The 14,364-nt window shown below is 41.6% G+C and overlaps 1 protein-coding gene across 1 annotated transcript in view; it reads left to right on the top strand.

The window, feature by feature from the left end:
- The window catches only part of IPMK (inositol polyphosphate multikinase), a 42,386-nt gene that overhangs the window by 24,409 nt on the left and 3,613 nt on the right, over positions 1 to 14,364 (top strand). Inside the window, exons 4-5 of the mRNA XM_075109647.1 lie at positions 4,773 to 4,945; positions 13,721 to 13,802. Of these exons, the coding sequence (XP_074965748.1) occupies positions 4,773 to 4,945; positions 13,721 to 13,802 (255 nt within the window). The remainder of the gene's footprint in view (positions 1 to 4,772; positions 4,946 to 13,720; positions 13,803 to 14,364) is intronic.

Raw genomic sequence — 14,364 nt, 5'->3', positions numbered from 1 at the left:
GTGTGATAGAAGAGATGGACTGATATTTTACAAATGTTATTGATACTGTGCATAACTGTCCTGTTATGCTGAAATCGCATACCTGGTACTATTGCACAAGAGAGGGAGTTAGAGGTGGATGACACTCCGTTTCCCTAAGATAATCTAAAAGTGGAATGAGACGATTTGAACTTTGGGTTCACTGTCATTGCGGGCATTTGGAGTTTAATAAAGAAGTGGAAAAGTTTTTAAAAAGATGTAGCAACCTTGTTAAGCTTTTAATGTTTCCTGCTGAGAGTTCTGGTTTTTGCTGCCTGCTTGTTGCCCCTGCTTCTTTTTTTTTACGTAATTTTAATGCTGCTCATTTCATACTGTGCTCTAATTTTTGTTGACTAAACTGAGAACAGGGGAGATAAACATAAGCCAGCTTCAAACCTTTCTTTTCTTTCCTTGTTGCTGGGAGCAACTGAGGCTTTTCCCTGCTTATTCATATGTTTTGAGAGGTGCCTTTTAAGTTATGAGAAGATATCAGATGCCTCAAGTTATTTAGCCACTTCTGATTCCAGTGAGGACTGAATGCATCAGCATGTGCTGAAGTCTGCAGTGGTTCATGCCATGCATACTTGCTGAATTTTGGTGGTCTTTTGGTTTGTCTCCTTTGGGACTGTGAAAAAAAATATAAATAATATGTCAAGCCACATCTTCCTGCCTCCTTTCCTGCCACTAAAAAATAGAAAGGGGGAAGGCAAGCTTCTGAGGAATGATTTGTTTAAGTCCTTGACATATCTACCAAAGCTAAGATACAAAAATCCTTATGAATTCTTTTCTCTGCAGGGCGTTTTAATTTAACCTGTTATGGTTTAACCTCAGCCAGCAACTCAGCCCCACACAGCTGCTCGCTCCTCCCCCCCCGGTGGGCCGGGGGAGAGAACCAGAAGGGTAGGAGTGAGAAAACTTGTGGGTTGAGGTAAAGCCAGTGTAACAGGTAAAGCAAAAGCCGCGCACACAAGCAAAGCAAACCAAGGAATCCATTCACCCCTTCCCACGGGCAGGTGGGCGCTCAGCCGTCCCCAGGGCAGCAGGGCTCTGTCACCCATAACTGTGATGTGGGGGGACAAACGCCGTCACTCTGAATGTCCCTTCCCCCTTTCCTCCTCCTTCCCCCAGCTCTGTGCGCTGAGCATGATGCCGTGAGGTGTGGGACGTCCCTGGGGTGAGCTGGGGTCGCTGTCCCGGCCATGTCCCCTCCCAGCCCCTTGTGCCCCCCGGCCCACTCGCCGGTGGGGTGGGCTGAGGGGCAGGAAAGGCCTTGGCTCTGTGCAAGCCCTGCCCAGCAGGAACGGAAACACCCCTGGGTTATCAACCCTGTTTCCAGCACAAACCCAAAACACAGCCCTGTACTAGCTACGATGGAGAAAATTTACCACAGCTCAAACCAGCACGGCTATTTTTAGATGGCCATGATTTTAGATGGCAATGCATGATTTTTGGAAGCATGGTGGGTTAGCCATAATAACTTAGAAAATCTGAACTGCTTGAAAGATCTGCGCTTTTTTTTCCTTAACAAAGCAAGGAGAGGAGGGAGAGTGCTCTAGTTATCTAGGCTCAGCTGCAGACTGGTTGATGACCTTAAGAAGGACACTTGGGGTCAGATCCTCAAAGTTTATGAGAGCACCTGACTGGAAAAGGTAGAGCAGTGATACCTACTGATTATCTGAACCTGAAGCTTGCTTCCTTGGCCTCAGTCTTAATGCTTCCAGCTATCGTAGGGGTAACTGTTGAGAGTTGTGATATGTTCTGATACTGTGTTTCTGTAGACCATAGATCTTGAACACAATGCAAATATGAACCTAACAGTGCCAGGAAAAGATGAACTGCAAACACTTGGTGCATTTTTCTGAAGCTGTAAGGAGAAAAAAAAATAACTTGATGTTATGCTTTTTCTGTGGTGGCATCACTCTCCCCGCAAGGACAAAAAGCTTTTTGAGAGCGGGGGTGTGCATTGAACAGATGTAACATCGTCTTAATTCTGAGCTAGCAGTTAGGTAACGATGAAGACTTAAATAATAATTCCAAAAAGTGTGAGAGATGAGTCATTTCTGGGTAATTCATAGGCTTTGCCAAGTAATTAATATTTTCCAGGGTCAGTGTTAGCGCCTAAGTTATTTTAATGCTTAATTTTTTAAAAATAGTAATTGCTACATTTCTAGGAGGTCAATTAGGGAGGTATTCTAGCTTAATGGATCTGAAATGGATGGGGAACTAAAAAGCGACAGATAGAACTTTTAAATATTATGGAGGTGCTGAATGTTGGTGCTGTACGCTTAAAAGGAGGGATCTGGACTAGTGGAGTAGGGGACAGTGGGTAACTGGGTGCCCTACAAATGCCTTTGATGGAAAGAGTAGGACTATCTTGCCTGCCTGTTGTCTGAAGGGAAGCATGCTATGTTTTGAGAGATTGAAGTTCTGCTTTTTAAGCTAGTTATTTTTATGGGTTCACTTTTTGTTGCATTACGGAAGTAGATGGTTTACACTACTTTGTAATCAGTTATTTTTTAGGGTTGATAAAAACATTGCATCTAAATATTTTGGATAATTTGTGGTAACTTCCAATTTTTATAATTTTGTATTTGTAACCGTTTGAGTCCAGAGGTGCTTACAACATAATGCAAAGCATTTTGGAGTTGGCAGTGAAGGACTGCAGCCATTTTCTGAGATGTTTTTGTATTTATTTTCTTCCTCCACTTCCCATGGCATACTTCTGGCTCAGTGCTTTTGAGACCTAAGTACTGAAAATCTTGAATTTCATTCAGTTGTTGTTTTCTGGATTGTTTTAAAGTGATGGCACAAATCTGTTGATTACAGTGATTTCTGTAATACGCAAAAAGGAGAGGTGTGAAGGATGACACTTAGATTTTTACAATTTTTGTTTCAATGAGACACAGCTAACAGGTTATATGGACTCTGCGGGATTCAGTAGTGGTTCCCCAAAGCTCTGCAAAAGCTGTGCTAATATCTGACTGAATTAGACCTGTGCATAAAAACTTGGAATAGAAGAAGCAGTTCAGGTGATACAGAATACGCTTCCTGGTAGGGAGAGTATTTGTCCTGCTTCTCCTTAGGGGATATCTAGTGAGCCAATACCAAGTATGTTTGCTGCCTGTGGCTTCTCAAAGCTTAGCATGAGTTGTTTTAGCTTGGATATCCCTGCAGTTGTACTTAACAAACCCGGCTTATGTGTGGAATAGTCTATAATTAAACTCTTTTTGCTGTAGCTAGATTGATTCTGTAGCCCAAAAGACATTGAGAAGTACTGTAAGCTGATATAGTGAGTTAGTAGAGGACTGGATTTTTTAAAGTAGTATATTGGTTTGACATGCTTTCCTGATAATGACTTTACATTAACAATATGCTTAGACCCATTTATACATAAAGCAGGCATCTAAGGTTTAAATCAAACCTATTTCAGATTGATACATACATACTTTGGGGAATTGGGACATTTGATCACGATGGTGTAAAAATTGAAGCTAAGTAGGACTTACCAAAGAACTGAAAGTCCCTTTCATTTCTTATCCTTAAGAAAGTGTTTCTACTTAGCAAGTGGAAGTGGAATGCTGTTTGCTCCCTTTATCTTGACTCTAATGGGATTTGTTACCTGTCTGTATAACTATCAAAACAAGGCACTTTGTCCCTCTTCTCCCTTGAACTGTTTTTGCTTTCTTTGGCAATCCCTTTTTAGATTATGCAGCAGGAATGGGGAATAATGCAATGGTTTTGTGTACTCAGATCGCCTTAAAGCCAGAGAAATACACCCATGGAATAGGCTGTACCTGAAAGAGAAACAAGCTTTAATGTGGAGTTTGTGAGTGAAAACAGGTGGATTTGCAGCAGCTGATGTGAAGAATGAGACGTGTTAGTGCTGTGTGTTGTCTTGGTGCATACCATGCCCGGGCAAGGGCTGGAGAGCTGTGCAAGCTTCCTCCAAGCAGCGCTGTCTGCGAGTCAAGCAGTTAGCAAAGGTTGTTTTGTTGTTGTGTTCTGACAATCAGTGCTGTAGATCATGTTGGTAACAGTCTCTTACCTGCACTGCAGAAAAGCATAAACCAGTTTGACCAGGTTTTAGATACTCCTTTAAATCTTGAGGCACTCCAAGGGCTTGGGGGTTTTTGGTCCACCCACCCTCCCGAAGGGACTTTTGGAAATGGATGAAAGGCAGCCTAAGATTCAAGGAGCGTTTTCACCAAAAGGTGTGCCATGAGAAATGAGTACAGATGGGAGTGGGATAAAAAGCAATAAAACGAGATGCGTTTTGGCCCCTGTAGGGTAGGACTCTGAAATGAACATTTCATTTTTAAAATGACGCAAACTAAAATTGCCAGATTAATTCTAGCCCTTTCACACAGAAAGAAAACACTATCTCCATTGCAAGACCAGCCGTCTGGCAACCTGCATTTGTACGTGCTTATTAATGCTATTTGAAGTATGTTAATGGCTTAATAAAAGCGACTTATGGATTTCATCTGGGCAATAATTGGAATTTGAGTGCTAGGTTAGCACGCTTTAATTGTATACAACTTTCCAAACAACAGGCATTTGGAATGTAATGCCAACAGAATTTGGGGGTGCCAATGACCATGATTTAGTCTGTGTTCAGAGAGCAATTTGACTATTAAAGAACTCCCATGTTGTTAAGCCTCAAACTCTTCTCCTTCCTCCACGGAAGCTCAGCAGAAACTATGTGATTATTTTGCTTTGACCTACTGTTTATTGAAGTTTTGTCTTTTTGACAGATACGTATCTAAAACTGGAAGATGTGACCTGCAAGTTTAATAAGCCTTGCATAATGGATGTAAAAATAGGTCAGAAAAGTTACGATCCGTACGCTTCAGCTGAGAAGATACAGCAGCAGGTCAGCAAGTACCCGCTGATGGAGGAGATTGGCTTTCTCGTACTTGGCATGAGGGTAAGAACTTGTTTTGTTTTCAGATTCAGCTTATGCCCTGGCCTGTTGTCTCACGCCAGATACAGAGGCTAGTTTTTCTAGCAAATGACAATCCTCTTGAGTTTTACATAAATAAAGCGTTATCTGAATATGTTGGTAGTACTGGTATCAACTGTTGTGTGAAATATGTTCCAAAACACTGCTCTTGTTCACAAGTGTTTAACTTGGCTGTGTCCCTTCTGGGGAATCTGTTTGCAGCCTGGTATATGTGTAACAGAGAGGGGTTGGGACAGACCATCTTTAAACAGTTATTTAAAACTGAATGTAGTTGCAATTAATTGTTCTCTCCTAGCAGATACTTCAAATTATCCAAGTAGTTTTTTTTACTTTTAGGCTGCTATTGGAGATCTACATATCAAGCCAGTCTTTGTAATAATTTAACAAGGAGCTGCATCCTCTCCAAATTTTGCATCTTGATGTTTTTTAATAGAAAATTTTGACGTAATTTTTCTATTTAGGGAGGAGTAAGTTAGCTCTCAGAGGGGATGCATGTATCTATAAAAGCTGATTATGTTTGTGCATTTAAAAAAGCTTTCCACCATAAGAAAACCTCTTCGATGCTTACACAATCGAAGAACAACTGTCAGCTGAAGGTTAGCTGGAGATGGATAAGGCCCTGCCGATGTCTGAACTAATGCTGTTACACTTCCTTGTCACAGGTGAGGAGAAGGATGAAGATTCAAAGTTTATGTATTGGCTACTTTAAAACTCCATGTAAAGAAAAGCCGTACAGAACATTTATGGATCAGTAACATACACATGTTACTCTGTATGCCAGTAATGCATACCAGTAATGAATTCCTGATGCAGTGCATTAAAAGTACTTTTTTCTGCTATGATTGACACAGGAATAATTTTCTTTTTGGTGTGAGATTGTTTTCCTTCCTGCATACACAAAGCCAGAGCTTTTCAAGCTCTGCATCAACAGGCATAAATAGCTAAAGACTTTAAGCTTCCCCTTTGCTGTTAGATAGCAGCAGCACACAGATTGCACCATTGTTAGAAATAATTCTAATATCTCTGTAATGTTTTGTACTTAATTGCCCAGGCTCTCAGCCTTAACTCTGTCTTGAGATAAGCTTTTACAGCTATAAATTATGGTGGCCAGGAGGAGTAGTAATTATGTAAGCCTATGAGAAAGGACGTGGGAGTCGAGTCAAAAACCAGTCAAACAGTTTAGATCGAGAAGGAAGGCTGGAGATTATAGCTTTGGATTTGGCTTATGTCGTTACATAACCTTTCTTATCTCATGTGTAAAACAATGTACTTCACATCCTTTGTTTCATGATGGTGCAAAAGGAACGAATGCTCGCTTCCACGGTATTTTTTGCTTGTGGCTGTTGTTTCTGACATTGTCATTTATTGGGACCTTTATCCCATTGCAGAAATTCTTTCAACTCCCTAATTCAAACTGTATGTATAACGATGGTTCCCCCAAGCACTGCAGTTTCCCATCTGGTGTTTAACTAGATGAGATTTGTTTTGTGCCTTTAGTACCAAATTGCATGTCGGAAGTTATTTTCTGAAAAGAATTCAAAAGGTTCCTCCTCCCCTCGTGCAACACTTAAGAAAGTCTAAATTCACAAGGCATTTTCTCTGCTCAGCATGCTGCCTCTTGATTACGGGGTGCTCTCTGCCTGTCTGCTGGCTTCGTTTTTGCAAGATTCTGGCCATAATGCAAAAAACACTCCCCTGTACGGGCGTTTACTGCCTAGAACAGCTAGCGTGCTGGGTGAGGGCTGCTCGTGTTTGCTGGACAACGCGTGGTACAACACGATTCAGAAAGCAGAGGGTTTGTTTTTAATCCCTTCAGTGTTATTTTTAACATGGAGGTGGGCTTGCTTATTAAGTTTCTATTTTAGAAAAGCAAGAAAGAGGGCGGGTAAAAATAGAAGATGTGGTTTTATGTGGTTTTAAAAAACAACATAGAAACTGTCATGAAGAGGCACAAGCAAAAATGTGTAATAGGTGGGGGGTTTTACCCCCAGATTTATTTATAGTGTGTTTTTTCCCCAAAAGCCATTGATACAGCTTTTTTTCATGCACTGGTAAATAAGCAGTCATCTGTTTATATATAAAAATATATATTTTTAATATCTATGAATATAAGGTTTGTCCTTAAAAGAAGCGAGTCTCCTATCTGGCAGAGCTTTGATTTATGTACATAGTTCTGGCATTTGGCATGTGCTAAACTATATTCATCTTAATGCTCTGAATAGACAGAATGAATGCATGGCAGCGCATTTAGAAAGTACAGTCATTTCAATAACACTGGTTAAAACCCCAATTTCATACTCAGTGGAGAGGTTCCTTTCTTCAGCAGATCAGGACATAGATTTGTTATCAAAGTAGTGAGAGTTTAAATACAAGTTGGAAAACTAAGGTACGGTTCCAATAGCGAAGGCACAAGCTGCAATATGGTTTCACTAGTAGACGCATAATGTATAAGAAATATCTTTGCAGCGCCTGCAATACTAAAACCAGAGTATTTTGTGTTCTGTCGAATACAAGCAGAATGGGTGGGTTGTGATCTCATTTCGGATTTGCAATCTGTTCAGAATCCACAGTTCCCGATTTCTGCAGGTTTTCTTTTTCTTCCAGAACATCTCGATTGCAATATCACGTAGCCCATAACATTTCTGAAACATGATTTAAAAGCGCAAACTGGTGATTACGTAACTTTACCAGTATAATCCATCATTTACTTTTATTGTTTGTGCAGATGAACTGTTGCATGCAGTAATGCAGATACCTCATCAAAGCTGTTTTTACAAGCAAATTTCCTAATCTACAGCACATGTTCCTGCAAGATGTTTTAAAACTGACTGTAGCTGAGTCTGTTTTGAGTCCTTTATGAACCCTTTCTAGTATCATGGTGATTTTTATAAGCTCTGATGTGTTAATAACAAAATTTAGGAAGGGAGGAATAATAAAGATATTAAATCCTGCATCTAGTGTTCATATTCTTCCATGGTAAAAAATGATCAGAACTGGGTTTTTTACAGTTGTAAGTCTAATTCAAGCTTTGATGTTTAAGAAAACAGGAAGACAAAACAAAACAAAAACCCAAACACCACGAGACTAAAAAAAGAAAACAAAACCCAAAAAACTCAACCCCCAAAACAAAACCCAAACCCCACAGCAAGCCAAAGAAACCAACCAAGAGCCCTGAAAAAAACCCAACCTCCAAATACGCAAGCCCCCCAGAAAGACTGGAGATCTGTGCAGTGGTTGAAATGCGCAGTAAACCAAGACTGTGGCTGGTTTCTCTGTGCTGGCTTTGTTACCTCTGTGCACCAGCGCCGCTGCCTCCGCTTTTCTTTCTCTCCGCTTTCAATGCCTGGTTATTGCAGCTGGGTTTGGCTCATCTGTCTCTGTCTGATGGTGCCAAATCCGTGCTGCGGAACTGAACGCAGCAATTCCTTGGAGGCCGGTATCTGCTAGTGGATTGAAGGATACGTTTCAGAAGTACTTCATTTGTGTAGTTCAGGAGATTCATCTGTCATCCTCTGGGGCCAGTTCTAGCAGATGGGTACCCTGGTGGTTTTCTTCCAGCAATTTTTCCTTACACAAAAGACTCGTCATGCATGTGACAGCTGGTCCACTCGTGTCCTTATGGCTGATAAGATTTCCTGGATGTTAGGAAAAAAGCTGAGATGAGAGATGGCTTCTTTCTTTCCCACCCATTATATAAAAAGAAGGCATAAAGGAAATTTCTTCTAATGAGGTGCTCCCTGGAAGTTCTGGGAGTCCAAAATTATGTATTAAGCTATTTTTAAAATGGTTCATGATTGACCTGCAGTGTTTCTTTTATTTAGATTATTAGTCTGCTTTTTCACTGAATTAGTTTAAACATAATTTCATTCTAAAACCTATTTATCTAAGGTCCTTAGATAAAACTTTGTATTTATTGGCAGAGCATTTGGCGATATACTTAAACATGTAAAAACTCTGTCAAACACCAGGAGGACAAAGAAGCAAAACAGATAGAGTAAGTATAGTCTTAGAAACGGGGGAACAGGGGTGCATCCTTCCTGCGCTGAATTTTCAAGCCAGCAGCAAGCAGGGATGTACTTTCATCACTTGTGGTCTAGCAGCAACAATGTAAGTTTGGGGTTTTTTTTTATTGTTTGTTTGTTTAAAAAGGGGAAGGAAGTGTTCAGATAATTGGATTTAGATAAATGGGCATGCTCTCAGCAGCAGTAGTAGTGTTATAGCATTAAAATATATATAGCATATAAAGCAGTAGTGTAAAATATGAGAACGTATTTTAAAAAATGTCTCCCTTTTTTATTTTTCTTCAAATCCTTCTTTTACTTTCTTTTAGAAAAAGAAAAAAAAATAAGGCTTCTTAAAACTCTGTGTTTAAGTCTTCCACTGTGGCAGGATCAGTCCCTGAGAGGTCACAGGACTGCAGGGAAACCTGGGTCCTTCAGAGATGAAGGAAACCTGTATATTTATATAGGGACGATGCTGAGGTCCAGGCAAAAGGTACCCGGTTGTGGGTTTTGGCCTGGCGCCGGAGTTGTCCCGCGAAGGTGGTGGGCTGATGCTGTTGTTGGATGCCCTCGGGCTAGCTGGGCTGCTGCCTGCTTACCCCCCACCTTTCGGCTTGGCTCCAGTTTTGGCAGCAGGCCGGGTACTGACCTTCAGATGCCAGTTACGAGTGCTGTAAACAGAAAACTCTGTGTGATATTTCAATGCTGGCTTACTCTTACCTGCAGGAGTGTAAAATAGGGGTGACTCTTCAGTATTATTTATGGAAAAAATAAAAGGGGTGGACAGCTCAGCCCTTTGACTCTTGAAGTCTGGATGCCTCGGCATCGGAGCGTGTATCTCTGATCTCCGTGTACTTGCTTAGAAGAGCAGCAGGTCCCAGGCTGCCCTCGCAGGGCATGCGGGGGAGCCGGGACGGCACTGGAGCTCCGCAGCAAACTGCTTCCCAGGCACGGCCTAGCACCTGGGGATGCCCGTGGCACACAAGTCCATACCACACAGGCAGTCGAGTTAGCCCTTGCTCCACAGTAGGACTGCAGAGTACTGCGTGAGCCTGCTTAAGGTATTTTTTTTTCTTTCCCCCCAGTTTCAGTGATACAGGTTAGTTAATATGTTTTTGCAGATGTGAAAGAGCTCGGCAAGTTACTTCATAGAGATTTTTATTTGTGCTAGCAGTATCTCCACCAAGCAGGCTAGTCATAATATATATTTAAATTACACTTTCTGCAAGTTAGGGAGTTGCCGCAGATAAGTATTTGAACAGCATGTATTCTTCTGCCTTGCCATGGAAGTCAGTACTGAATTACCATAAATAACATTACATAACATTTGATACTTGTTTTCCTCAGTCCAGCAGTCTTCAGCTTCATGTCCTAAAGCTACAGTTGCAAGGTTTCTAAACCGTGTGTCTCGCTGTTGAGGTCTGGCAAGGGCTGTGCTTTTTTTAAAGACGACACTGGAAAAAACTTTTTACTTTAGCTCAAGGTTTCCCTCAGTTGAGAAACGTCAGATGAACTAACCGTAATTGAAAAAGGGTACAAAAATACATGTGTGTATGCAAGCAGCAAGAACGCAACACCTTGGGGGAAACAAAAGCCAAGTGTAGACTGAGAAAGTCTGAAGCTTTTGCTTGTTAATCTGGATTTTTTGACATGCTGCCTGTACAGAGCCCCTACTACTAACAACTTAAAAACTGCTGGATAGCGTGCTGGATTCCAGTTCTGTTTGTGCAGAAACCTCACCGAATGGGAGCTGCTTGTAGGCACAAGGAGGACACTCTGCACTGTCAGCCAAAACAGCTCTGATCTTGCCTAGTAAGAATGTTTCTTTGCCTTTGTCTTGCACTATGCAGTGAAACTCCTCGTGAATGCAGAGCAAACACGTAACGAGCTCCGGCAGGTGGACAAGAAATGAGATTTTCCTGTCTAATAATTTCTTGGCCGTGGTTAAGGTTACAGAGGTGACTTACTTGACTTGTCAGCGTTTTGACAGAAATGGGCTAGTACAGACAGCTGCAACAACAGGGATGGTGGTTCAAAGGCAAATATCCTTTTGGGAAGGGTTAGTAGTAGATTAGTAGTGGTGAGAGCATGAACACAAGCACGGTGAAGCAAGACGTCCATAGACTAGGAAGTTTATTTTAGCCTTCTGCTACTACAGCACGGCTACCCCTGTGTTTTGGGGGGTGGGTCGTGGTGAAGCAAGAACTGGTGAAGGATTATTTCTCTTTGAACTTGGTTTTCTGTTTGCCTGCTTTCAGCGTGGGGCTTAGTGTGTTTGGATTTGGTTGAGGTTTTCCTGGATTGTTTCAAATACTCACTTCCTTGAGTTGAGAAAAGGCTTGAAGCAGTATTAAGAGACAGCTCTTTGGCTAACGTGGAGAATACTTTCATGATTACCCATATATGTTGCCCTTTAATGCTATTGTCTGCAGCCAAGCCCACTGGTAACCAAGGGTATTCAGAGTCTTTGCTTGTTCACAAGATAGTGAAATATATACATTATGCTGTTGGTATGTGTGTGGGACTTCGTAGTTTGTCATCGACCGTTTTGTATAGTTAAAAACACTGTTAATGCAAAACATGCACATCTGGCTGGGCATTTTTAAACTGCGCAGAAACCCATTTGGGGGCAATGGTTTTGTGCAAATTACGAGAAGAGGTAGGGTCGCTTCACAGGAAACCTGGCTCAGAAGCACAGGGGGCTTATGTGCTGCTCCAGCGTTTCTTTGGAAAACAAAATGAGCTTGCAGATCTTAATCAGCATTTTTGAGCAAGTGCCCATGTCACAAAATCTGTTAGCTCCTGCAGGGGAGGAGATGAGGTTCTGGTAAACAAGATTATTCTCTCAGAAGTGTGTGCTGCAGTGCTGGTGTGTGGTGGAGGCTGCCCCTAGACCGACTAAATGAGAACGTTTCATATTATTAAGACACAGCTAGTGAAAACTTTGCTGCAGTTGTCAGACTCTTGATCCTCTTCCTAAGCAATATATTTTTTTTTTTTGTTCTTGCTTTATTGAATTACCTTTGGCTTGTGGCTCTTTAAATTTAGAAAGTTCCTGAAACTTTTTGTGTGTTTTTGAAAGTCCCTTTGGTACCTGAAGCATTTACATAAGTAACCTCTGGGTTTGTACGTTGCATGCTGTACCTCTTTTATGTGCTTTGGGGAAAAACAAAAAAAAAAGTGGTGAAAAATGATTGTTTTTGTGAAAACAAAATCACACTTGTCAGATGCTGTTTTAGGACACCTCACCTCTGCTATGCTCTCCTGCAATTTGTCGATGTCAGGGCCTCAGTTTCTCTAACTATCGTTAACAGTGGAAGTAGGAATCGTAACAGTGGGAAGTGCTTCTGCTACCAAGTGACTTTAAACATTCAGACTTACAGCTGTTATTTCTTTAGTATAACCAGAATTATTTACTGCCCTTCAATTCATGGTTGATGACTTAAATCAGTTTCCACACACTATGATTTAAGTTCCTTGGGACCCTGAATTTAATTACTTCTATCTTTTTGTCAAAATAAGAGCTATTTGGGACTTTTCTTCCCAGCTACTTTGCAAAGCAGGAGCTCGGGACCTGTGTTTTCATATTGTGCTCATCAGGGTTTGGATGGGGGAGAGGGGTTTCGGGGTGGGGGCTGCAATGGAAACAGAATTCTTGTATTTTTAATTCCTGTTCAGGTAGCTCTCCTCCTTGCACACTGATGTTTCACTATCCTGGACTTTCTCTGTGGGCTACAGCAAGAAAAAGTCCCCAGAGGAGGTGCCGGGGCAGGCGCCTCGCTGGTGCGCCCCAGCTTGCTTTTCCGTGGGATCCTCTCTTCCTTTGGCGGGTGAAGGGAGGGCAGAGCGCTGCAGCCAGGGTGGGTGCCGCAGGGTTGGGTGGTCTGAACGAGTGCCAAGCGCAAAGTTTCTGCCAGAGACATCTGCCTGCTTGCTAACACCATTATTTCTGCAAATAAGAATTGTCTACACTCTCATAAACAAATTAGACTTGGGCCTGGCTGGCTGGCACGTTTCTGCTATGGAAATTATTTCAGTTAGAGAGAAAATGTGTCTCTCTGTAAAACACTTTTGAATTAAGTTGTTAAGCTTGTACAATTCCTGATATGGACAAAACTGCACCCGTTTTGAGTTGCCTCCCTTTCAGGCGAGAGCTGATACACCACTATCAGCACTGGAACTGAGCTTTCCCTCAACAGCTGTCACTTATTTAGTATAACCTCATTTGTGCCAACGATTATAGTTTCAGATGGGTCTCATGGAGCTGGGCCTTCCTAGGCACGTCATAGTATTTCTTATTGTTTTGCTGCTGTGCTTAATATTTTTATAGTTTTAAAAACTGCAAAATCATCGCATCGAATTTTTGAGCTTGTTATGCTTTACTGATTTAATATGCAAAGTGACGTGGGTAGGAGTATGACAGTTTCAAGTGTTAGCGCTGATTGGCAAGGCAGGTGCCGTATAAAATGTTTTCCCCTAATGGATACGGTGCTTTTTGCCAACATAATGGTGTCTTTCTAACGCAGGAAAGCTGTAGCTTGGACCCCGAGATGCGAAGGGGGAGGATTTTGCAGATCAGAGCACTAGAGGGCAGTGCTGACTGCTGCAAGTGACTTACAGCTATGCGAGGGATAAATGGTACCAGGGATGGCGTCGCCTGTCTGCCAGGTGTCTCTGAGCTCTGCAGAAATATTGGTGGTTCGAAATAAGCACAGAGTAACCTCCTTGTTTCTTGCAGGTTTACCATGTCTCTTCAGACAGCTATGAGACACAAAACCAGCACTACGGAAGGAGCTTGACAAAGGAAACAGTAAAGGACGGTAAGGGAATTTGTGTGTCAGGATTTGGTGCTCTTGGGTATTTTTCGTTTATTTACGTACTTATAGAACTGTAAGGAAACAGTAGTCTGTGTGTTCCCACTTTAAAGGTCCCTTTTTCTTCTCTTGCAAGAGGGGTCTTTACCAGTTTCCTGTGTCATTTGAACTACCTGTTGATCCTAAATTCAGGTTGCAGTTGCCTTTAACAGTGGTGTAGTCTATAGGAATTGCCCCACCAATTGTCTTTTACCACTAATAAGGGGGTGAGAGTGGTAGAATTCCGTTTCTTCATAGCTTTGAGACTGTGATGAAATAGAAAACTTAGACCTATTAAAATATTTTTGTAATACATATTTTTTTCTCTAGTTGTCTTTTGTGAATATGTTCTGTCTTTAGTTAGGAAATAACTTAAATTAGTTAAAATGCATTTTTCAGTTAAAGTGACCTTGTTTGAAGTCAGTCTGTATGTTGCTCTGCATCAGCAGCAAATAAAAATGCTACCATCGTCCGTCTGCTTGGTGGTGACAACTATTTCAAACTAGTTATTAATTGGTACCTGTTCATC

Source organism: Phalacrocorax aristotelis, chromosome 14 (genome assembly GCF_949628215.1).
Source record: "Phalacrocorax aristotelis chromosome 14, bGulAri2.1, whole genome shotgun sequence".
Classification (NCBI taxonomy): Eukaryota; Metazoa; Chordata; class Aves; order Suliformes; family Phalacrocoracidae; genus Phalacrocorax; species Phalacrocorax aristotelis.
Note: the sequence above shows the minus strand (reverse complement) of the source record. Positions and strands in the feature narration are given on the sequence as shown.